This window comes from Magnolia sinica, chromosome 7 (assembly GCF_029962835.1).
Source record: "Magnolia sinica isolate HGM2019 chromosome 7, MsV1, whole genome shotgun sequence".
NCBI classification, from domain to species: domain Eukaryota; kingdom Viridiplantae; phylum Streptophyta; class Magnoliopsida; order Magnoliales; family Magnoliaceae; genus Magnolia; species Magnolia sinica.
In genome coordinates, this window is record NC_080579.1 from 1,708,365 (window position 1) to 1,731,930 (window position 23,566).

General features: G+C 41.1%; 2 protein-coding genes across 2 annotated transcripts; both read right to left on the bottom strand.

Moving 5' to 3' along the window:
- Nucleotides 1-4,261: 4,261 nt before the first annotated feature.
- Nucleotides 4,262-11,628, bottom strand: LOC131251868 (putative disease resistance protein RGA3). Its single transcript, XM_058252861.1, has 2 exons — nt 11,371-11,628; nt 4,262-5,011 (listed from the first exon to the last, which is right to left on the bottom strand). The coding sequence occupies exons 1-2, from the start codon at nt 11,626-11,628 to the stop codon at nt 4,262-4,264; spliced, it is 1,008 nt and encodes a 335-aa protein (XP_058108844.1).
- Nucleotides 11,629-11,647: 19 nt separating this feature from the next.
- On the bottom strand, nt 11,648-14,365 carry LOC131251869 (disease resistance protein RGA2-like). Its single transcript, XM_058252862.1, has 2 exons — nt 12,870-14,365; nt 11,648-12,740 (listed from the first exon to the last, which is right to left on the bottom strand). Exons 1-2 carry the CDS (start codon nt 14,363-14,365, stop codon nt 11,648-11,650), a joined length of 2,589 nt encoding a protein of 862 aa, XP_058108845.1.
- Between the last annotated feature and the right edge of the window lie 9,201 nt (nt 14,366-23,566).

Genomic DNA, 23,566 nt, shown 5'->3' on the forward strand with positions numbered 1-23,566 from the left:
TTCGTTTTTGAGCTGAAAGTGCGTGTTTTCTGATGAAACGCACAAATACAACCTACTTTGTGGATCGGTTCACCTCAGATGACCTATTTCAATAAAGATCGATAGGTTGTGCGTCCCATAACGATAGCCGGATCAAAAGTTATGATGAACCGTCTTTTGGTTGAACCTTTTTTTGGTCCAACCATACTAGGAATGTATATGTGCAACATCCTACATCACCCACTCAATCAAATTTTGGGGGCGGACTAAGTGGACTCTAAATCCCGAAGGAGGATAGGAGGAAGGGAAGTGGTAATCTCTAATTAAAATCTTATTGGATAAATAGAATTCAATACATAGATATGAAAAACGGTATCATTACTTTTTGCTATCAATATTAGATAGTGGATGCATGTCTAAGGGTGTCATTTATATCGCATTTCGCATGTAGAGCAACAATAATTAGATTCAATGGCTAGCTTTTGTTGCTTGGATTACGAGCATATGAATATAAAATCCAAAGGCTAGTGCACTACTTTTTCAATTGTTTCCTTGTATCTTCTACCTCATAAACAAATCACTCTAGCCAAATTATCTCGGGAACCACAATTCTAAATAGAAATGGAGATAAAATGTAGAGTGGTAGATCTTCTTTTTTAAACAAACAAATAATAAATGTTGTGTAATATAATGATATTTGATTTTCTTTACAAACCAAATAACAGAAAAAACACCATCTTAATGAAAATTTCATTTTTTTCTTTAAAAATCAGAAAATATCACATTTGACATGAAACTGTCTGCGACCCGCTCTACATCAATATACAAGGTGGCTAACATGGTAGACTAGTATAATATCTAAGCCTTCTACTTCTATCATATGGATGAGACCATTTAGATGGTTCTCAACAAAACATCAGCTTTGGTCCACTCATTACCTATCGACAGTTTTAGAAACAGGTGGCCATATTAAAAAAACCAAGGCCAAGTTCCCTTCTGTTGTGGATCTGTCCAGCAGACTACCGTATTCACCAGATTATGGAATCCACCTGATTCATGAGCCAAGACATCAAAATAGTGCCACCCACATCATAGATAGATTGGAACTTGTCCCTATGAGCTTGGTTGGGATTTGCATTGTGTCAGGAAAACGAAACATTAGAACTCATGAATCGGTAAGCCAACTCAGCACATTAGCATTGACTCGAGCTGAGTTACCAACCTAGTGAAAAGTGTAGACTCAAAGCAACAAAACTGGGATTGGATCCCCGACTGTAGGCCCACCGTGATGTATGTGTCTTACATCCATGCCGTCCATTTGTTTTGACAGATTTTGTGTGTGTGAATGTGGACAGTAGCATCATAAGCTTTATTAATAAAAAGGAAAAATTACATAAGATGGAGGGGGACAGAACCTCACCTCCAAGACAACAAACAAGGTTCTGTGGAAGGGATGTGACTTCGCTGCAACCCTGGATCCAGCTATGTGGGTGGGAACCCAACCGTGGTGCTCATCTCGATGTATGCGTTGTATATTTATTTCATCCAACTATTTTGCCAGATCATTTTATGGCATGTATCAACAAATGAAGCAGATACAAATCTCACATGGACCACACCACAAGAAGCAATGGTCATTGAACACCTACCACTAAAAACTTCCTAGGGTCCACCGTAATTTTTATTTGAAATCCAACCTGTTAATAAGGCAGCACGGACCAGGGAAGACACAAATATCAGCTTGATCCAAAACTTTTGTAGCTCACAATTTTTTTTTAAATGGTTATTCATCTCGCTACTTGTAATGTGGTTCACCTGAAAATTGTATCTTCTTCATCTTTGGGCCGATGCGAATGATCTGAAAAATGAATGAATGGCGTAGATATATAATGTATAGATTGAGTGGGCCCCATGATCAGTGTCTCACCTACAACACTGGATCCATTGGGTCCATGTCTTACAAATAAAAAGGCAATCAACATTTGATATACATCTTTTGATTGACATGTATTGAGAAGAAAAACAAAAAACCTAGAGCAGTCACTCACAGAAGTAATACAATTCCTAGAAACAAAAGCAAAAGAAAAGCTGTTATTGATTTCCTTATGGAAGAATGCTGATATTGGGGATGTGGGCAATCTTGTCGCGATCTTCTCTGATTTCCTCATGGAAGAATGCTGATGTTGGGGATGTGGGCAATCTTGTCGCGATCTTCTCCTCCAACTCTGTAGCACTCTTTTAAGAGTGGAATACTCTCTATCTTCAAATGTTGAAGCATGGTGAGGAGTTGCAACTCCTCTGGTAGAGACCCCAACCTTTGACACTTTCAATTTCCAGAGTTTGGAGAGCATTGAGTTGTCCCAACCAACCACAAGGGAACAATGTCAGCTCAGGACAGTTCCAAATAACCAAATGCTTAAGGCTGGGGAGGACAGGTAAGGGCCCACCCGATGGCAATCCATTGTTACCTATGCTTAAACTCAGCTTCTGGAGGAGTGGTGGAAGGTTGCTAGGCAACTCCTTCAGCTTTCGGCACTCAGATATTTGTAATAGGAGGAGAGATGGCATAACCTCTCCATCTCCACCTCTCAATTCCCACTCCTCCCAATTTGGCATGTCTTCGAAGAAGAGGGTCTCCAGCTTTGGGAATGAGACACCACCACCACCACTTCTGTCATTGTTATCATCCCCACAAAACTCACCACCCACCTTTCTCACCTCTTTCATTCCCCTAATTTCAAGGTATTTAAGGGAAGGTAGTTTCCCAAGATCTGGCAATTGTTTACACTTATCACAAAACAAGAGTTTCACCTTGACTAGATTAGAGAACACAGGATCCTGTATGCATTTGGGAAGCTTCCAGCCTTTGTAATACCATATTTCCAACTCTTTCAAGTTTGTGTGGGGCTTGTGTGGGGCTGATCTCAAGCACATCCTCCATTCTCTTCGCTTCATCATCCAACAGTTCATTACCTTCGTACTTATAAATCAAGATTAGCTTATGAAGGTGCTGCTTCTTATACAGTTCTGCCTCCCTAGCTTCGTCCCTGCTCCTGACTTTTTCGAAGTCTATAATTCGAAGTCTTCCTTGAAGATGATTGAGATGTTTCAGGACTCCCCATTTACATCCTTCATTGCCACCCCCCACAATGAACCTTTTTAACGTCCGAAGGCTGGTTAGTCTCCCTATCCCTTGAGGTATGAAACTCAGAGAGAGACAGGAATCCAATTCTAGATGTCTCAGGCTAATCATTTTTCCCATCTGTCTAGGCAGTTTTTTTAGCTGAGTACATTGATCGAGTCTCAAGGTCTGTAAATTTCCACAATCAATCACCTCCTCTGGCAATTCTGCTATGTATGTGTGAGATAAATTAAGATATCTCAAGTGCTTCAATTCTCCTACTGTTCAAGGCAATTCCTTCATCTTAGACCCGCTCAAGTCCAATGCCCCAAGGCATCTCACATGATCAAATAAATTGTGTGGCAACCCGGAGATTCTTGAGTCATTTGGTAGTAACAACATTCGCAGCTTGTGGGCCTTGTGCAAGGTGGCTGAAATGGAAGTCACTCTATCTGCTTCATTACCAGCTTTATCACTGACACTTAAAAAGGAATGGTGGACATCATTTAGGTTTGACGGGGATTGCTTTATGATCTCCACCAGTGAACAGTCACTTCCTGCAACAGATGGTGCAAGATCATGAACTAAATCATGCATCATGCACCTGAGTATGTTCTTTTCACGGTCGAGTTCTGCATCTTGGAGCAGCGAGCATCTTAGTAAATCATCAAAATACAGCCCACTAATTTCCTCCATATCTCTACTTCTTTCAGAGTGGATGAAACCTTGTGCCGCCCATAGCTTGACTATCATATCCTTCTCCATCCCCCAATCTTTTGGGAAGATGGAGAAATATGCAAAGCATTGCTTCAGAGCAGGAGGCAAGTCATGGTAGCTGAGTAACAAAGCTGGTAAAATGCCTTGTAAGACATCATGTGAATTCCATATGTCGCTTTCCAAGACAAGCTCCCACTCCCTTCTCATCCTTCACAGGGGCATAGCAACCCCTATTGTCTTTGCTGCGAGAGGCACCCCTCCACACTTCTTTACAATTTTCGTACCAATCTCTTCCAACTCTAAACGCTCTTCTGCACTCCGATGCTCAAGTGCTCTACGCCTGAACAACAACCAGCAATCATCATCGGGTAAGACAGCCAGATTGCGGATGTGAGCATTTCCCATTGCCAATGCAACCCTTTCACTACGAATAGTTATAATGATTCAACTCCCTAATGCTCCGGCCTGGAAAGGAACTCTCGGTTTATCCCACTTCTCACCATCTTCACTCCAAATATCATCAAGCACAAGCAAAAATCGCTTTGCAAGCAACATTTTATGGAGGCGATTTTGCAACGGGTCCAGGCCTAGATGCACAAAACTAGACCCAGTTGCAGATTCTATGATTGATTTTGTAATCCGTTTCACATCGAAATCTTCTGAAACACACACCCACATTCTCATTTCAAAATGCATCTTGACTTTATCATCGTTGTAGGCGAGCTGAGCAAGGATAGTCTTCCCCAAGCCCCCCATTCCAACGATAGAAACGACGAGGGGCACCTGATCATTTACCTCCCGCAGCAACAAGTCTAGGATTACATCTTTTTCAAGTTCTCTACCTACAATCGATGATCGGTCTAGTTGGGAACCCGTCTCTCGTTCCCTTATCTCACTCTGCCTCACTTCACGATCCTCTCTCACACTCTCCCCACTATATACTCTAAGACCCAATTGGCTCTTCTCTTTATCGATGTCATCTAATCTATCCCTCACCTCCTTTATCCTACTCCCAAATTTGTAGCGTAACTCGACATAATTGAAGAAATGAACACGAGAGAGGAAGCTTCTTACCTTCATGATGAAGTAGGACCCATCAATTTCATTGGCTGCTTCTGATTTAAGAGCTTCTGTCTTCCACTCATCTAGTATGTCATCGACATCGTAGGCCACGTCTTTGAGATCTTGATTAGTCTGTTCTTCACACGCCGGGACTCAGCATCTTCAAGCACACCTTGAATTAAGGTGAATGTGCTGGAAAGCTTTTCAATTTCATCAGTGAAACCCACCAACATGGCCACCTCACCTTGGAGGATGGTGTTCAACTTCTCTACTGCAGTCGAGACAAGCCAATCAACTATGTTTTCTTCTTTCTTTCTCTTTTTGGTATGTATGGATGGGAAGAAGAGAGGAATTTGATGTGTGAGAGAGGTCTGGAAAGGTTAGAAATATGCAATGGTAAGGAATTTCATGAGTCAGGAAGAGAGAATAGAGAAGCAGAGAGATGCAGAAGAAGAGGGAGGCGGTTTGGCTAGTGATGCTGACACTAGATAGGTGGCTAATGGTTGGTGCTCTGTGGGCCCCACCATGATCTATGTGTTTTATCCACACCATTCATCCATTTTTACACATGATGTTGCTGAGTTTTGTATCTGGCCCATATGACTCGGATGAATGTGGAACCAGGTTGTCTTGGGGAGCGTTTGGTTACACAGACAATACGAAATTTCTTGAATTCATAAAATTTCATGTTATCTGGTGCAACCAAACGAGCCCTCAGAGAAAATAATTTCATATTAGCTATTATTAGTTCTCGAAATATAATTTACAGGACCTTCTGCATCAAATACCGGAGTTTCAATCAGGAGACATAATCAAGTGATCCAAGAGCAATGTAGTTTCATAGTACATGTGGTCAATACAATCAGTTGATCTGGACTGTCCATTATGTTAAGTATTCATTCCATCCAACACCCATTAAAAATCACTACAGATAGATGATCTTGTCCATGAAAAGTTGGCTACAGATAGATGATCTTGTCCATGAAAAGCTGGCCGTTTCTTATTGACTGTCCATTTTCCACCAGAGATTTTGACTGTTGAATTGGATAGATCCAATGGACGGTCCTAATTGATACACTGGACTAAGATCTCTGGACCATTTTTTTTCCAATCAGTGGGCCCGGGTAATTTTTATTATAGATTAATATTCTTTTATATTTTAATCAGTCTGATTATTTTTAGGTTGGAAGGGAAGGTAGCACTTGGAACTGTAATATGCATGAGTATGAAGATCAAATAACTGAATTGAAGGTGTACCTGATTGAGAAGACATTACCAATGTCGTATCACGGTCTAACTTTAGAGAAGCACCGTGATGGGATGAAAAGCTTCGGTCATATGTAGACTTGAGGACCCATCGCTGTTTATATAGCTTAGATGGTTAAGGAGTTTAGAACCCATCAAAACTCCTCTTCTTGATCTGTGGATGGAGATTATTTCCAACGGCCCGATTCACGTTAAAGATTAGATATAAGGTTAAGATAGCTAGATTGGTATTGTACACAAGTACATATTATGTTACTTTCTTTGGTAATACTCGAAAACTTTCAATACTCGGATATTAAAAAGTTCGGGGTAATATCGGTGATCCACAGTGAAAATGGGCTATCCACAATAAATATCGATGATCCACCATATAACATTCATCCATTACAATATACTTCCATCTCAATATTCTTCCATTATAAAAATTCATCCATCGCAATAGTCATCCATTACAACATTCATCCATTCTAACATTCATCACATTTATGTATTACAACATTTTTCCATTATAAAATTTACAATTACAACATCCTTCCATTATAAAAATTCATTCATTACAATATTCTTCCACACCCTATTCCCTTTTACAAACTCCCACTTTTAATAATAAATTTAAAATAAAAATAAATAAATAAATAAATAACAAATATAAAGGAAACCAATTAATGAAGAATGAATCACCAAATAGTCCTTGTGTGGAAGGGTTGCCAATTTTGAAGTCATCCACATCTTGTGTTGAGCCCACCTTTGGTTTGTCTTAAAGTAAATTTATCTCATCTACGTGTAAATAGTTTTAATATCATGTCATCGGTTCAAGTTTAAGGGTAAAACTCGTCACAAATAAACCACAATGAAGGAAATATCGAATTCACAAACATTAATCGTGTTGTAGGCCACAAAACCATCAAATAGAGAACTGTAAAAACTCTCATATGGGTTCATGGCTACAAAGACCTTGGATCGGCCGAGGGGTGGGTTGAATATCAATTTTGGTGGAGCTCACGTTTCTTTTTAAAAGGACAATTTTCTTTCCGAGATGAGAGCCCACCATATTTTATTATGGCAAATTGACATTTTCATCCTCAAAATTTTTAATTTTTATTTAAAAGTTGTCAAACTCAAATACTTGTAAGGCCCATAGCTCAGTACGCTAAGCATAGTGAGTTACCCACTAGTACATCAAGCCGAGTCGAGTCGAGGTGGGCCAAGCTAGGCTTGGCTTGTCCATGCTCTTCTCGAGTTCGAGCTCAAGCTCGAGCTCGGCCTGAAGCTTACTATTGAAGCTTAGCTTGTTTGCTAAAACTTTCGAGTCGAGCTCAAGGCGAGTTAGTGGATCGAGTCGTGGTGAGCTTACCTTGAGTCGAGTCAAGCGTGCTCCCAACCTGACCCAACCCGCGGCCCCACTTGGCTATTTGGGGATTTACCCAAAACCTCAAGGTTAGCTGAAATAATTCTGGGCATATAAAAGATCTACCCTCTCTCTCAAAACCCATATCTCAGCAGCTAAGAAAGAGAGAGAGAGAGAGAGAGAGAGAGAGAGAGAGAGAGAGAGAGAGAGAGAGTTAGGTAAGGAAGGAAAAGGGTAAGACAGGGACGCATTGGCAGGATAGGGATTAAGTTTTATTTTTAATTTTAATTTTTAAATATAAAAAAAAAAAAAAACTGAAACTGCATTGATGTGAGAAAATTTACAACGCAATGCTATTTTGGGCAGGAAGCAGGGCCCATGGCCTGTCCCACGTATCATATCCTACACTATGGAGGACTAAATACATTCCGGATCGAACCTATACCAGCTTTATCCCCCCAATTAGTGGTCCAAGGACTAGGCATAGACTTGGCATGCTTGGTTCTTGGTTATTTCCTTTCTAAATGTATTTTAAAAGTCCATTTGCACATGATATCTGGAAAATCAACTTTCCCAGGACCCCATACATGTCAATGTTTGTATCATTAATGTACTGCTTGTTATAGTCTACTTCTGGCTATTCTAAGAAAGCCAAGAAGAGAGCAACATGTGGCATTGCATGAAAAATATTAAGTGGATAAAAATATCGTCAAAGATTTGGAGCGCTTTTTGTAGGATTAGAGCTGGCGTAAATCTAGTTCTACACATCAGTGGATGATCAATGGAATGTAGTGATCGATATATAAGAAGTGCAGTCTAGTTGTTTAAAATATGAAGGGTGACCAAGAGTAGTAAAAACAAAACCTTGGTCGACAAAAGTGAAACAAGTGACCAAATGGCCGACAAAAGAGGAACAATTACAAAAGAAAACGTAACAAGAGAAAGATATAGAAAGAGGAGATGTAACTGTTGTAATAATGGAAGAAGGATCTAGAAGAATAAGCTACATAGAACTCTATAAATAACAGAGGAATGTGACGGAGAAAAAACAGCTCAAAAAATCCCAACGGTGAGGATAGTCCAAATCAAATCAATTTCTTTTATCTTAGTTTATCCTAGGAGTAACGATAATCCAACAACAATAATCTATTAACTATAATTTTTAGTTGTAATTCAAGTCTATGCTTGTGCGCTAGATTTGTTATTTATCCAATATCAAGTCGTTTTTTTCAAGAGACGCATTCTTGCAATTTCCCTAATAATGGATTGTGAGTTTTTGCTTTCATTTGATTGCCTTTGGTATTTTAAAAATCTTTTCTTATGAAAGCATAAAGAACTCATTGGAGGAAGAACCTAACCTCCGCAAGTCGCCTGATCAACGATAGAATTCTGCAAGTAGTTGAGCAAGCAACCAATCTTCTTATAATACAATATACAGTTAAATTTTACGTATTTGCTTATTTTAGCATTTGGGGTCAAAGTTGATCGGTTTGGATCGAGCCATTTTATCAATTCTAGCGCGTCCATGAGTTAAAAACAAACTGTGGAGCCAATAGTTTGGATGATCCTAGACTGATTGATAAACATGGAAAGTTACCCAAAGTCAGATAAGCAAGGGCTCAGATTTAGTGAGAAAGGATCATATTATTAGGGTTTAGGATGGTCCAATAAGAGTAGCACTTTACTGCCCAATCAGTGGTGGTCACCACGGGATGTATGGCTTGGATCATGGCAGGAACGTGACATGTGTATGCTACATGATCGGGAAGCACAAAGAAGCGGTGCCCTGGTAGAAACGTGTCCCTAATTGTCAAACACGTGCCGAACGTGCCTTTTCACTTGCCTCACGAAAAACGTACCGCGATTCATGCTAATACGGTTAATATCAGCAAAATTGCCATCAGAACAGAACGGTGCAGCATCCGAGCCAATCACTAGGTGGGGCCTATCTTGATTTATGTATTAACAAAAATCAGCCTGATCCACTCATCAGGTGGACCCCAGACAAATGAGAAAATGGACGGTTAGAAACAACCCCACCAGATGTATATATTCCATGCATGTGTAGCCTACCCAATATTTAGACCGCTTAAATTTTGGGGGCCAGAAATATCAAATAGAGTCACATCTATTAAATGGTCCGGATCTTTCACACATGTCCTACGTTAGCACGTACCTCGTGATTCGGCTCTTCAATCCTTCCCATATCGAATCGCTGAGCGCTTATGTGTTTGAAAGATAACACCGATACCAATTGGACGGTTATGATAAATACAAACCAAAAAAAAACTTGCACTAATCGCAGGTTGCATGCACCTCACCACGTACTCCAACCAGTGTGAGCCCGGATATTTTGATGGTTTGAATTGACCCCACGTGAAATATTTGCAATCCACTTCCGACTCATGAGATCTGTGGGGGGCGTTTAGTTTTGCGCGTTTAATATAATCCACTCCGTCCATCAGTAAACCCCATTCTATCCGGCAGTGGGGTAAAGTATCTGACAGAAAAACAACACAGGTGGGCCACAACATAGAAGAATAATACCATAAGGAATCTGACCATAAGTATACTGTATGTACGACATCCACTCCGTCCATCTGATGTGCCCCCTCCTGCTCATCATAGAGGCCAAAAATCATCCCGATCCAAAATTCATATAGGCCGCACCACGGGGAACAATGGCCAGTCATGCATAAAACCTCTTGAGTTAATGTGGAGTGGTCCATCTGAGTCATTGATCTAAATGATTATTTGTCTATGAGCGTAAGCAGTTGGACCGGTCTCTTTATTACCCTTTACAAAGGACGCAGACTATTTACAAGGTAAATTGTGGGGCCCACTGTGATGTATATATCTTATCCACACCTTCCATCCATTTTACACTCATTTTAGGGCACGAAACTAAAAAATGAAGCATATTCAAAGCTCAACTGGGCCACACTACCCTAAGGCCCATAATAATTTTTATTTGAAATCCAACCTATTGATTAGGTCATGCACTCATGGATGAAGAGAAAACACAAACATCACTTAATCCAAAACTTTTGTGGATGCCAAGAAGTTTTCAAGGGTAGGAAATTCTTGTGCTGATTTTTCAAGGCTCGCTCTAAATGACTGCATGCATGCCTCATCGAAGTTGTGTACAAAATAAATGAACGTTTAGGAAAAGCTGACCAACTATCCAATATACATGTAGCAAATGTTGTGACCTTATATAATTAATCTTTAAGAAGAGGCAACCATTATCTTTAGTTGTTTATTTTTTTATTTTTTATTTCTACATGTGTGTGTGTGTGTGTGTGTGTGTGTGTGTGTGAATGTAGACAGTCACACCATAAACTTTATTAATAAAAAGCAAAATTACAAAAGATGGAGAGGGGCAAAGAACCTGACCTCCAAAACAATGAACAAGGTCACATGAGGAAGAAGTAAAAGGCAATCAACATCTGTCTATTAAATGGACATCTGTTCGTTCAATTTGGATCTTTGCCTATTTCTATTTCATCCATCCATTTGATGGACATTAACTGGACAGTGAGGATCATCCTCGTTCAATGTAACTTTGGATTATGACCGATCTACAGTGGCACCCACTACTTACATGGTTTGGATTGAGGCATACATGCGCACACATACAATGGCTGTTTGCATGTTCACAGATCACTCTCAGAAAGTAATTCCTCAAGAAAATATCAGCACTGCTCTTATCAATGAAACTTACTAACAAAAGAAAAGAATAAAAAGGTACAACAGTTACAGCAGCAACACAATTCTTTAAACCAAAAGCAAATGAAAATCTGTCAAGGATTTCTTCTCCCACCTCCTTATAAAAATGTCATGAACGGTTGAAGCTGATATGAGGGATGTCGGCAACCTTGTCCCGATCTTCTTCTCCTTGTCCATAGCGCAGTGCTAAGGCTCGGCACCAATTGATCTTCAATTCTTGAAGCATGGTGAGGTGTTGCACCTCTTCTGGTAGAGACTCCGTCCGTGGACAATCAAAGATCTCTAGAGTTCGGAGGGCTTTGAGTTGTCCAAACCAAGCACCGGATATCGATGTCGGCTCATTAATCCCACCAATCACCAGATGGTTAAGGCTGGGGAGTATAGGTAATGGCCCTCCGGATAACATCTCTTCGTTACTTTTTTTTTTAAGTCAACTTCTGGAGGAGAGGTAGAAGGTTGCAGGGCAACACCTTCAAATTTGGGCATTTGTTTATTTCTAATTGGAGGAGAGATGGCATAACCTCTCCATCTCCACCTCTCAATTCCCACTCCTCCCAATTTGGCATGTAGTAGAAAACGAGGGTCTCCAGCTTGGGGAATGAGACACCACCACCACATCCCTCATTGTTATCATCCGCATTAAACTCACCACCCACCTTTCTCACCTTACGCATACCCCCAATGGTAAGGAATTTAAGGGATGGTAGTTTCCCAAGACCCGGCAGTTGTTTACACTGGTGAGAATACCAGAGATTCACCTTGACTAGATTGGAGAACACTGGATCTTCTATCCACTTGGGAATCTTGGAACCTTTGTAATTCCACATAGCAAATTCTTTCAAGTTTGTGTGAGGCTTAAGGATTTCAAGCACGTCCTCCATTCTCTTCATCTCATCTTCCAACGGTTCACCTTCTGTGTAGGTGTAGTCCAAGACTAGAGCATGAAGGTGCTGCTTCTTATACAGTTCTGCCTCCCTAGCTTCATCCCTGCTCCTGACATTTTCCAACCCACTAATTTTAAGTCTTCCTTGAAGACGGTTGAGGTGTTTCAGTTCTCCGCATTTACATTCTTGGTCGCCATCCCCCACAATGAAATCTGTTAACATCCGAAGGCTTGTTAGTCTCCCTATACCCTGCGGTAAGTACTTCAGATCGTCACATGCTTGAAATTCTAGATGTCTCAGGCTAATCATTTTCCCTATCCTCATAGGAAGTTTTCTTAGCCTACGACAACAAATGAGTCGCAAGGTCTGCAAATTTCCACAATTACTTACCCCCTCCGGTAACTCCTCTATGCCGGTATCAGATAAATCAAGATATCTCGAGTGTTTAAATTTTCCTACTGTTGTAGGCAATTCCTTAATGGCAGTGCTACTCAAGTCCAATGCCCTAAGGTTTCTCCAATGATAAAAGAAATTGCTTGGCACATTGGAGATGTTGGACTTGAGTAGCAGCGTCCACAACTTGTCGGCCTTATTCAAGGTGGCCGAAATGGAAGCCACTTTATCAGCTTCATCACTGAGAATTAAAAAAGAATGGTGGAAATTGTTTAGGTTCAGCAAGGCTTGCTTTCTGATGTCTACCATTGAGCAGTCACTTCCTGCAACAGATTGCGCAAGATCATGAACTAAATCATGCATCTTGCACCTGATTATGTTCTTTTCATCATCGAGTTCTGCGTCTTGGAGCAACGAGCGTCTTAGCAAATCATCAAAATACAGCCCACCAATTTCCTCCATATCTCTACTTGTGTCGGAGCGAATGAAACCTTGTGCCACCCATAACTTGATTATCACATCCTTCTCTATCGATGAATCTTTTGGGAAGATAGAGAAATATGTGAAGCATTGCTTCAAAGCAGGAGGCAAGTCATGGTAGCTGAGTAACAAAGCTGGTAAAATGCCTTGTAAGATATCATGTGAATTCCACACGTCGCTTTCCAATACAAGCTCCCACTCCCTTCTTGTCCTTCTTGAGCACATGGCACTTCCTATTGTTTTCGCAGCGAGAGGCACCCCGCCACATTTCTTTACAATTTTCCTGCCAATTGCTTCCAACTCCAAACGCTCTTCTACATTCCGATGCGCGAGCGCTCTACTTCTGAACAACAACCAACAATCATCTTCGGATAAAACTGCCAGCTTGTATATGTGGCTGTTTCCCATCGCCAATGCAACCTTTTCACTGCGAGTGGTTATAACGATTCGACTCCCTAGTGCACCATCTAGGAAGGGAAGTTTTAATATGTCCCACTTCTCACTATCGTCACTCCAAATGTCATCAAGTACAAGCAAGAATCGCTTTGCACGCAACATTTTACGGAGGTGAGTTTGTAATTGATTCAAGTTTAAATTTTCACCCTTAAACTCTGTGTCAACAGATTTTATGATTGATTTCGTAATTCGTTTCACATTGAAATCTTCAGAAACACATACCCACATTCTCTTCTCAAAATGCCCCTTGACAATCTCATCATTGTAGACGAGCTGAGCAAGGGTGGTCTTCCCCAACCCCCCCATTCCAACGATAGAAATGACAAAGGGTACCACAGTTACCTCCTGCAGCAGCAAGTGTACGACTTCATCTTTTTCACGTTCTCTACCGACAATTGATGATCTGTTAACTAGGGAGCCTGTTTCTCGCTCTCCGATCTCAGCCCGCCTCACTTCACTATCCACACACTCTCTCTCTGCACTATAAACTCTTAGACACAGTTGGCTTTTCTCTTTTTCAATATCATCTAATCTACTACTAACTTCCTTTATCCTACTCCCAATTTCGAGGCGTAACTTGAGAGGAATGATGTAATTAGTAACAGGGGAGAGGATGCTACTTACTTTACGCTTCTTGCTGGGAGAGGATCCATCACCTTCATCGGCTACTTTTGATTTAAGAGCTTCTGTCATCCACTCATCCAATATGTCCTCCACATCGTAGGCAACGTCTTTGACCTTCTCTAACCAGATCTTCACCGCTCTGTCTTTTACACGCCGAGACTCAGCATCTTCAAGCAAAGCTTGAATCGAGGTGAACGTGCTGGAAAGCTTTCTGATCTCATCAGAAATATCCACCAACATAGCTACCTTATCTACGAGGATAGTCTTCAACTTTTCCACTGCAGCTGAGACGATCCAATCGACCATGTTTCCTTCTTCTTTCTTTCTCCCTTTGGTATGTATGGATGAGAAGAAAGGAGGAATTTGATGTGTGGGAGAGCTCTGGAAAGCTTAGAAATATGCAGTGGCAGCACAATGCGGCACCAACGTGCCGATCCGACTCGACAATGTTACAAAAATATTGATTTTAATAAAAAAAATATTTTAATAATAAAATAATATATAATATAAAAAGTTGTTTTGAAAAAACACTTTTCTGCGGGTTTTTAGGAATAGTCCCACATTATGAAAAGAAGAAAATCATGGTTTATATGAAGGATGTAGAGTATTATAATGTTTACCTACCTAGTCCGTGGACTATAGACCTTGCATGTTCCAGTGCATAGCGGGCTCGGTCTCGGTCTCGGTTTCGGTCTCGGGCGTGGGCATGTAAGGCGGTGTGGTTGTAGAGGCGCCAGTGGCTGCGCATGAACCGGAGCGAGACGTGTGCGAGTCGCGGTGCGACTAAGTGGTTATGGCGGGTGGTTGGTTAGCAGAGAGACTAAATGACCGGGAGAGAAATCTCTCAAGTATAAATAAAGGGATGAATAGAGTCATTGCGTGAATCGTAATTTGAGCCATTAGTGCATGGTTCACCAGAATGCTGCGCATGGCTAGCTCAACACTAGAAAAGCGGCTATTGTTGTCTCACAACGATAAGCATGCGGCAACTTAATAGCCTATGCACTACGTTAGAAAAGCGGTCATAAAGCGGCTAGTTTTCGAAATGGCTTAATGGAATTTAAGTCTCGGACAATAACCCGCTAGCCACCATAGCCTATAAAAGGAGGACGTAGATGGGTTTCCAAACCATCTCAACTCACTCTAGTAAACCGCACCTCTCCACTCATATATTCTAGTGTTTCTAGTAACATAGCAAGGTTTAAACCTTAGCTTGAAGAAGCAGACCAACGGTGTGGTCAGGATGGTTCAACCACTTGTGGCCTTATAGATTGGTACTTTCGACTACAAAATATTTTTCTCTTCTTTTCTTCTTCTCTTGAGATTTTTTCCTTTATATTGTAATACCGCCGAAAGTGTGTAATTGAGTTCCATTTGGTGGGCCTTCATGTTTGCTGTTGAACGCAGACCCACACTAGGCTTGTCGTATCCTGAAGGCTGTTTACCTGTATCCTATCGCATACTCAATTCACTTAAGTAGGGGCAAATAATGCTTTAAGGACGGCGTCCCAGACGTGCTCTGTCTGTCCTGATTTCTAATTATTTTGTAATTTTCGGTTTCCACATTATACGGAAATACATTAATCAGTATAATTTCCAACACTCAACAAAGCAATAGAGGAGTAGAAACGATGGGCCCCACGTGTTAGAGCGAACGGTTGGGGCACTTGCTCAATTCAATCGATCGACAGGATTTGGCTTAGCTCTAAAATGCATGCCTTGAAAGTGTCCGCAACCCGCTCGACATCACCTGGGTGGGTGGGACCCCTTATTGTGGGGCTCACAGCGATGTATGTGCCTTAAATCCACACTATCCAACCATTTTTGAAAGCTCATTTTAATGCATGATCCTAGAAATGAAGGTGACTCAAGTTTTAGATATTGGACCACACCACTGGAAACACTCATGATTGAATCCCCATGCACCATTAAAAACTTCATGAATTCCACTCGGAATGTTTATTTTCCATCCAACTTATGTTACAAACACCCAAATGAAAAGACCATATAAATATCGTCTTGATCCAAAGCTTTTGTGGAACACAAAAAGTTTTTAATGGTCAATCACCCTTGTTTCCTGTAATATGGTCCACTGGGATTTGGAACTGATTATTTTTTGGATCATGGTCTAAAATAAGCTTTCAATATGGCTTGATGGAGTGATGTGGTCACATAGGCCACAGTGAGCCCTACAGTTGGCTGTCTCACCCACCGCGGTGGACGGGGCACATGGATTTTCGTAGGTAGCTCTTGCGTTTGGAACGAAAACGTTAGTGGTAATAAATATTTCCTTCCTTAGTTGCCGCGCTCTTTCTAATGATTGGTCTGACGGCTTACTTTTTGAGGGTAAAAACTGTAAATATTGTGAAATATTTGTGAGTCCCACTGTGATGCATATCATATATCTATACCGTTCATCCATTATGCTAAATGAATTTATAATATAAGCCAAACAAGGTATGATGCACTGATGGACAGGATCATGCCATAGAAAAATATGAATCAAATACTTACCGTTAAAAACTTTCTGAGACTATTGTTTCTTTTGGTATGGGCCAGTTAAGTGTTGGATCAATCTTATTTTTTTTCTTATATTTCAAAATGTTGTGATAAAATGGATGGACAGAACAGATATATCATATATATCAAGATGGGGTCCTAAAATGGCTTCTATTACATTTGAACCGGTTTCCAAGAATGAAATTCCCATAAATATCCAAGGTGAAACGGTAATAATAAGTCATTTCCAAGGTATTTACCGTTTCCCTGGTGAAACGATAAAAATCAAACAGGCCCGGCCACATGATGTTTGTGAGAAACCCACCCCGTCCATCTCATTTGGTAAGAACATTTTAAGGCATGAGGTCATAAATGAGCCGGATCCAATACTCCGGAGGCTTGAAAACGAAAACGCGAGCTTTGAGTTGAAATATTCATGCGGCGATAGAAGTTTTGAATCCGGTAATATTTGTGTTTTGATTCATCCCAGTTAGAATGCCTTATGAACAGTGTGGATGGCATGTAAACATCACTGCCGACCAGGGGAGATTTCAACGGTAGGAATTTTCTTACCCACCTTTTTCTTTAGTGCGGCTCATTTGAGTCTTAGATCGTGATCACTTTTGAAGTCAAAGTCCTAAAATCAGTTTAAAAAATTGGATGGACAGAGTAGATTTCTTACAAACATCAACGGTGGGCCCCATAATCACAGTCAGGGGTCTCACCCACCTTGGATCCGGGTCTCACCTTATCCGCTCCCGGAGACCATATTGTTTGCCCGTGAAGATTGATTGGTGTATACACGAGCGGGCGCGGATTAGATACTGAGAAGGTCAGTATCCAAACTGCTACTGAAGTGACGGCACCAAGCTCTGTGGACCCCACCATGATGTATGTGTTGTATCCATACCGTCCATCCATTTGGAGAGATCGTTTTATGTTATGAGAAAAATAATGAGATAAATGTAAAATTCAAGTGGACCCCACCATAGAAAACAGTGGGGATAGTGACATCCACCGTTCAAAACTTCTCATGGGCTACAGAAGTTTCCAATCAAGCTTATATTTTTGTTTTCATTTCGTCTATCTCTATGTTAACTTATGAATAGGTTGGATCTAAAAAATACATCATGGTGGGCCCTATAAATGTTTCAACGATGGGTGTGACTGATCCCACGGTTTTCTGTGGTGGGTCCACTTGAACTTTAGATTTATCTCATTATTTTTGGCACGCCATAAAACGATCTCTACAAATGGTTGGACGGTATGGATACAACACATGCATCATAGTGGGGTCCACAGAGCTTGGTGACGTCACTTCAGTAGCGATTTGGCTACTGACCTTGTCAGTATCTAGCCCGCTACCAGCCATGTGGACCGGTACGCGAATTGACTGCGAAGAAGCTAGGTCGGTACGCGGATGCCTGCGATCCCGATCCCGTGGGACCCACGCGGCTATGGGTCGCGGATTGACTCCGGTGAAGTTAGGTCGGGACGCGGATTGCCTGTGACCCCGACCGCAATAAGCTCCCGCGGTAGGAATTCAGCCTGCTTCGTGGGCCTACCATAATGTATATATTTTACCCACGTTATTTTTCTTTTTGATAGATGATTTCAAGGCATGATCTTAATAAAGAGCCGGATGGGAGGTTCAGTGAACCATCCGGAGGATGGTAATAGAGATTGAACTCCTATAGTTGAAAACTTTCTAGGGTCCAGAGGTATTTATTTGCCCTCTAAGTTGTCATAAGGTCACGTAGACTTGGGACATAGGAAAACATAAATATCAAGATCCAAAAACTTCTGTTACCCTTAAAAAGTTTTCAAGAGTAGACATTCAATCCCCACCGTGCTTCCCCACTGTTTTTTGCGGTGTGGTCCGCTTGAACCTCAGTATCTACCTCCTTTTTGACTTACATTCTAAAATGAGTCAAAGTGGATGAGCACTGTAGATAAAACATATAAATCACAATAGCCCCGTAGAGTCAGGTCATTCCGGGCAAGGTAACTCGCCTCCTCTAAAATTACCTCTGTTTTCACAAGGGATTATGATGTTATGTCTGATAGTTTTGTGCATTTAATGTGACCCAAGCTTATAATTTGGGCCCTTGAAGACTTTGATCTATCTCATTTTTCGGCTCATAATTAAAATGATCCGAGAAAGGGATGGACGGATAAACAGATTCATCACAGTGGGTCCCATAGATAGGGATCCACCGACCTCATCTCAGATCCTTATGAATGGGGTCAATTTTCATTTGAGTAGTTTGAATTTTAAAGTCAGTTAAATATTTGTTGTAACTGTCTCGTTCTCAACTACCTGCATGTGCCTACATATAGCAATAAAGCTCTTGGATTTAGTGCCGATCATTTCTTCTACTGTCACAATTGCTTACTTGGTTTCTTCAAACAAAGTTGTGTTTGTCCAAGGCCTCTTGGCATTTTTCTTGTTGCCAGTTTGTATGACATTTTCCTATTGATAACACCATTTTACCTATCTTACATGCATAGTTGGAGAGGTGGTCCAAATGCTTTGATACTCTTAGTCCATGTGAGGAGCGGTAGGCGTTTAAAAAAAATAAAAATAAAAAACTAAATAAAACTTTGATGCTCTAACAAAGCATGATTGATGATACACATGCGCTTATAATAAATTATTTAGAAATTATAAATTTGGAATACAAACGGTTTAATATTAACATATAAATATTTATTAAAAAATAGTTTATAATCAAATTTGATCGCCATTTCAATCTTGTGCATTAGTAAGTCTTATGTACATCATTACTATTATATAATCATCTGTGATCTTTATTATTAGCAGAATATGGTCGAATAGATGTGTTCAACTGCAAAGGTGCACCCACTGATGAACCTACAAAGAAATATGAAGATGAAGATAACAGGGGGAGTCGATGATGATCATAGACCCTCCGATGCCTAAGTCAAGCTAGTAGACTTGGATTAAAGTCTTGAGCTTGGGTTTGTTCACTTACCTCCCTTCAATTACAGTGGTTATACTTATAGGGCCCTTATGCCATTTCAATGGATGCATATTCCTATGGAATCCACTAGATTCATTGAAGGGTCCTTATTTGGATGAGAATCTACTCCTGAAAATATTACTGAGCTTGCCTCAGTCAACATTATCTGCGGGTAAGATCATTTTAAATCTTTCGTTTCGTGGTTCGAGGCGGGATTCTCTATAGATTTCCCATCCTGCTCTGGCCGTGGTCAATATGGTTAGCTCAGGATATGATTCTCCCCCATCGAGCTTTCTCCTCAGACAACTCAGCTCAAGGTCGGCTCAAGGCTCATCTCTTCATCGGGAGATTCACTTGCTATATCTTCCGAGCTCTATGCTCCATTAGCTCGAAATAAAAGCATGTCCCGGTCTTCTAGTGGCTTTGGCTTTGAGAAATCTCTCTCCTGGTTGGTTATCCTTCCTATGATGGACAAGTTCAATTTTGCCCCCAACATAGGCTATGAAAACTCAACTTCTACGGTTGTTGCAACAACTTAAATTAACGAGTCCTCTGTTTAATTATAAGAGAACTAGCCTTCACGCAACACACAGAAGAGATGAACATGGATTTTACACATACATTATTTTGGACCCCACAGAGCTCTCCTCTCTTATGTATCTACACTCTCCCTATTTATAATTTCTCTCAAAGAACACAACTCATACTTAAAAATAGAAGCCAACGTAAGATTCAAACTTAAAATGAAAAGTTGCCAAAAAAGCAAAATAACATAATTTTCATCCTAATTGTATGATGCCGTGGAAATCAAGTTTACTTGACTTCTAACAACCTCCTGTAAACTTGATTTCTCTTGTTCCCATCATTATCTTCAATCTAAGGAAAAATCTTCTGTTTTCAATGTGTTAAAGAGATACAAAGAAAGCCATCGCTAGTGCAAGGGACTCTTCGATGCCTAAGTCAAGATCGAGGTCTTATGAGTAAGGTAAGATCTCCAAAAAAGAGACACCAATTGAATATTAGGGTTTTTTGTGAACGTACCTTAGACGGCGGGAAATACCTCTCTATTTATAAGAGAGATAGAATACCATCGCAGGAGGATTCTTTCCTGATATCTTGGCTCTAATCCAGGATTTCTACAACATGATTGGTTTCCAAGATCGTTGGAATTCAATATTATCCTTTGAAGATCTCGGGAGATATCCTTTAGGATGTTAGGAGATTCTCTAAATCTTTAGGTCAGTCTTAGGTCGGATCCCAAGGCGGGTCTTGAGATGAGAATGAGTGATACCGACCTGATCGACAAATCAGCATTCACTATCTCCATAGGCCAGTTAGGAGCATCATCAACCTATGATCGCACTTCAGCCTTGCAACAACCATCCAGTAGCTGATCTATACTCGATCTGTGATCGAGCTATGGCCGATCTATGGTCGGAGTATGGCCGATCCATGGCCGATCTATGGTTGACTTATGAATTAGGTCCGCATATAGCCACTTGAGTGGGCTCGTAGGTAAGCTCTTTGTGTATCCTTATAGTTGCATCATCCTCCTTGGAGGTTACTTTGTTTCTGGATAGAGAGGAGGCCCTATCAAGCTCAGGTCTTGATGAGTCCGTGCTTGTTCAGTAAAACTAGTCCATTCCATAAGCCGATTTAAGGACTTGTAGATTTTTTTCTTGATAGTGAGCCCCCTTAGCTTTTTAAAGCGACCTGCGGAGGTTCGGAAAGTAAGCAAGTCATGTTTAGGTGTGTTTATGTGGATAAGATTGAGCTAAACTGTCATAAATGCCAGGCATGGCAGCCAGCATGAGAGTCTAGGCTTGTGATCATGACGTGCCAGCTCGTAGCTCTAGGTCACGTGGGGCGTCAAACAGTCTTTTCAGTGGCGGACCAATGAAAAAGTAACGCGTGGCATTGTACTCGATATCAAGGTTGAGTGGCACATGGGGTCGTGCCACGCGTCAAGTTGGGGCAGCAAAAGGGGCGTCGTATGACGTCGTATTGATGGGTGCTTTAAATAACTGTCACGTGGCACATCTATATAAGGGAAGCCTTAACCTTTAGGTCTTTCCCTTTTCATTTCGTCTTCATCATTCTGATTTCCCTATGCAATTTCCAACGACTATTCCCACTGTAATCCGACCGAGCGCTGTGAGGTCTTGTTCACTCCCCAAGTATAGGGTTGTGATGTAGTAATAAACTCGGTGAGATCGAGGTCGAATCCCAAGGGATTGATACTTGTACGTTTCTTGAAACTAGGTAGAAATAGAACTAGCTTAAGATGAAATCTAAATCCAATATAAAGTGATGAATAATGGTGAGAGATTAATCTAAAACTTAAGAAATTTAGAGGTAGGAAACTAGGGATTCAGAGGATTCACTTGTAGAGATCAGGGAGATCTACGGCCGATTCATGAACTTAATTGGACTTCGAGTCCCATCTTCATCCAGTTAGAAGATATAACCTAAAAATCAATTCTGAACTTCATTTAATCTAGTTTTCAAGTGATCAGATGGGTGTAAATTAGAATGTATTCCATCACAAAACCATGCCCATGAGACAAAGCAAACAACAGAATTAAACTAATTCACAGCGAATCTGGGTGATGTATGAATGTCAGGAAGAGTTCCGTCATTCCACCATGTCCAAGGGGCGATGGTGAACAACAGGGCATCCTGACTTCATAATCACAAGAAAGGAAAAGGAAATACTCAAGCCATCGCAGATCTACTGTAATGTAAGTCACAATAAACCATTAAAAACTAAAGCATTCTTTCATCTAACTAGAATCAAATATAGTTCATCACATGCATCCAAGCCGTAAGATCAACCCCATCACGCCACAAGCTTCACCTCTTAGCCCTAGCTAAGAGGTTTTAGGCCGACATGAGTGGGATAATTCTCTCAAAAATCATGAAAACAAACAAATAACAAAAACTCTTAACAACTCTCTCTCTCTCTCACGTCGAGCCCAAGTCAAGCTTCGATTTCCCCCTTTTTCTCCTCTTGGATCCTTCTCTTTTATATAAGCATTAGGGGCAATGCTGTGGCTGCTGGAGTCGGTGCAGAAGCTCCTAGAAAGCTTCTTATGCAGTAATAGGCGGTGCAGCAGCGTGCGCAGCAAAAGAAAACGCAAAAGGACTTGCGTTTGGATCGAGTTTGCTCAGCTATTCTTCCAAATATTTCAAAAACGACGTCATGGACAGGGTTAGGGCCACATTGTCAATATATTGGACGGTCTGTATCATGCATCCGACCACCACCATGGACCCACAATGGCCCACAATGGCCGGATTTCATGGACGTGCGAAACAGAGCCAGCGCTTCTTGCGCTGGCTGGGCCCACTTTACTGTTGGTTTGAGAAATCCATGCCGTCCATTGGGTTTGCAGTCGAATTTCAGTGCAGAAAGAGTGAATTTTTATTTTCGATACTGCGGCCCACTGACTCCGTTCTTCAGCCGTCCGACCAGCGTTTGGACTCCCTGTACATGCATTGTTTGCGAAAATCGGACCGTAGATCAGTGTGCGGTCGGTTTGACCTCCTGATCACATTGAACGGTGTGGATCATCAAAACGTACGATGATACTGGCCCACCTGATGTTGCTCGCAAAGCTTTGTTATGAACAGCGAACGCTGTTTCCTTTTTAAAGACGGACGTCGGGTCAGCGCCTGCTGACCGACTTCGTCTGTTCGATGCACGGCGAGTGCACGATTCCTCTGCACTCCACTCACATAAAATGGACCCCACCTTGATGTATATGCAAAATCCAATCCGTCCATCCCCGTTATCATCTTATTTAAACAGTTGATACCAAAATTGAGGCATATCCAGATTGCAGGTGGGCCCATAATCTGGATTTTAGGGGCTAATTTGTCCGTTAGGCCACTTTCACAGGGATTGAACGGTTGAAATTCAACGTGTACGGTTAATTCATGGTCCTCAGGCTATGTATGAAGTTTCGAACTGATCAGATGGTGGGAACCCTATGATCTTACATTCAGGACGTCTTTTAGGCCT

What these genes read in the sequence shown, in the direction of transcription:
- LOC131251868 (XM_058252861.1), bottom strand. Translation starts at nt 11,628, where the DNA reads ATGTTATCCGGAGGGCCATTACCTATACTCCCCAGCCTTAACCATCTG. An exon ending in GAGAAGAAGATCGGGACAAG is followed by an intron (nt 5,012 to 11,370) that starts GTTGCCGACATC and finishes TGTGAAGAACAG; the next exon opens with ACTAATCAAGATCTCAAAGA.
- LOC131251869 (XM_058252862.1), bottom strand. Translation starts at nt 14,365, where the DNA reads ATGGTCGATTGGATCGTCTCAGCTGCAGTGGAAAAGTTGAAGACTATC. An exon ending in GATGAAAAGAACATAATCAG is followed by an intron (nt 12,741 to 12,869) that starts GTGCAAGATGCA and finishes TTTAATTCTCAG; the next exon opens with TGATGAAGCTGATAAAGTGG.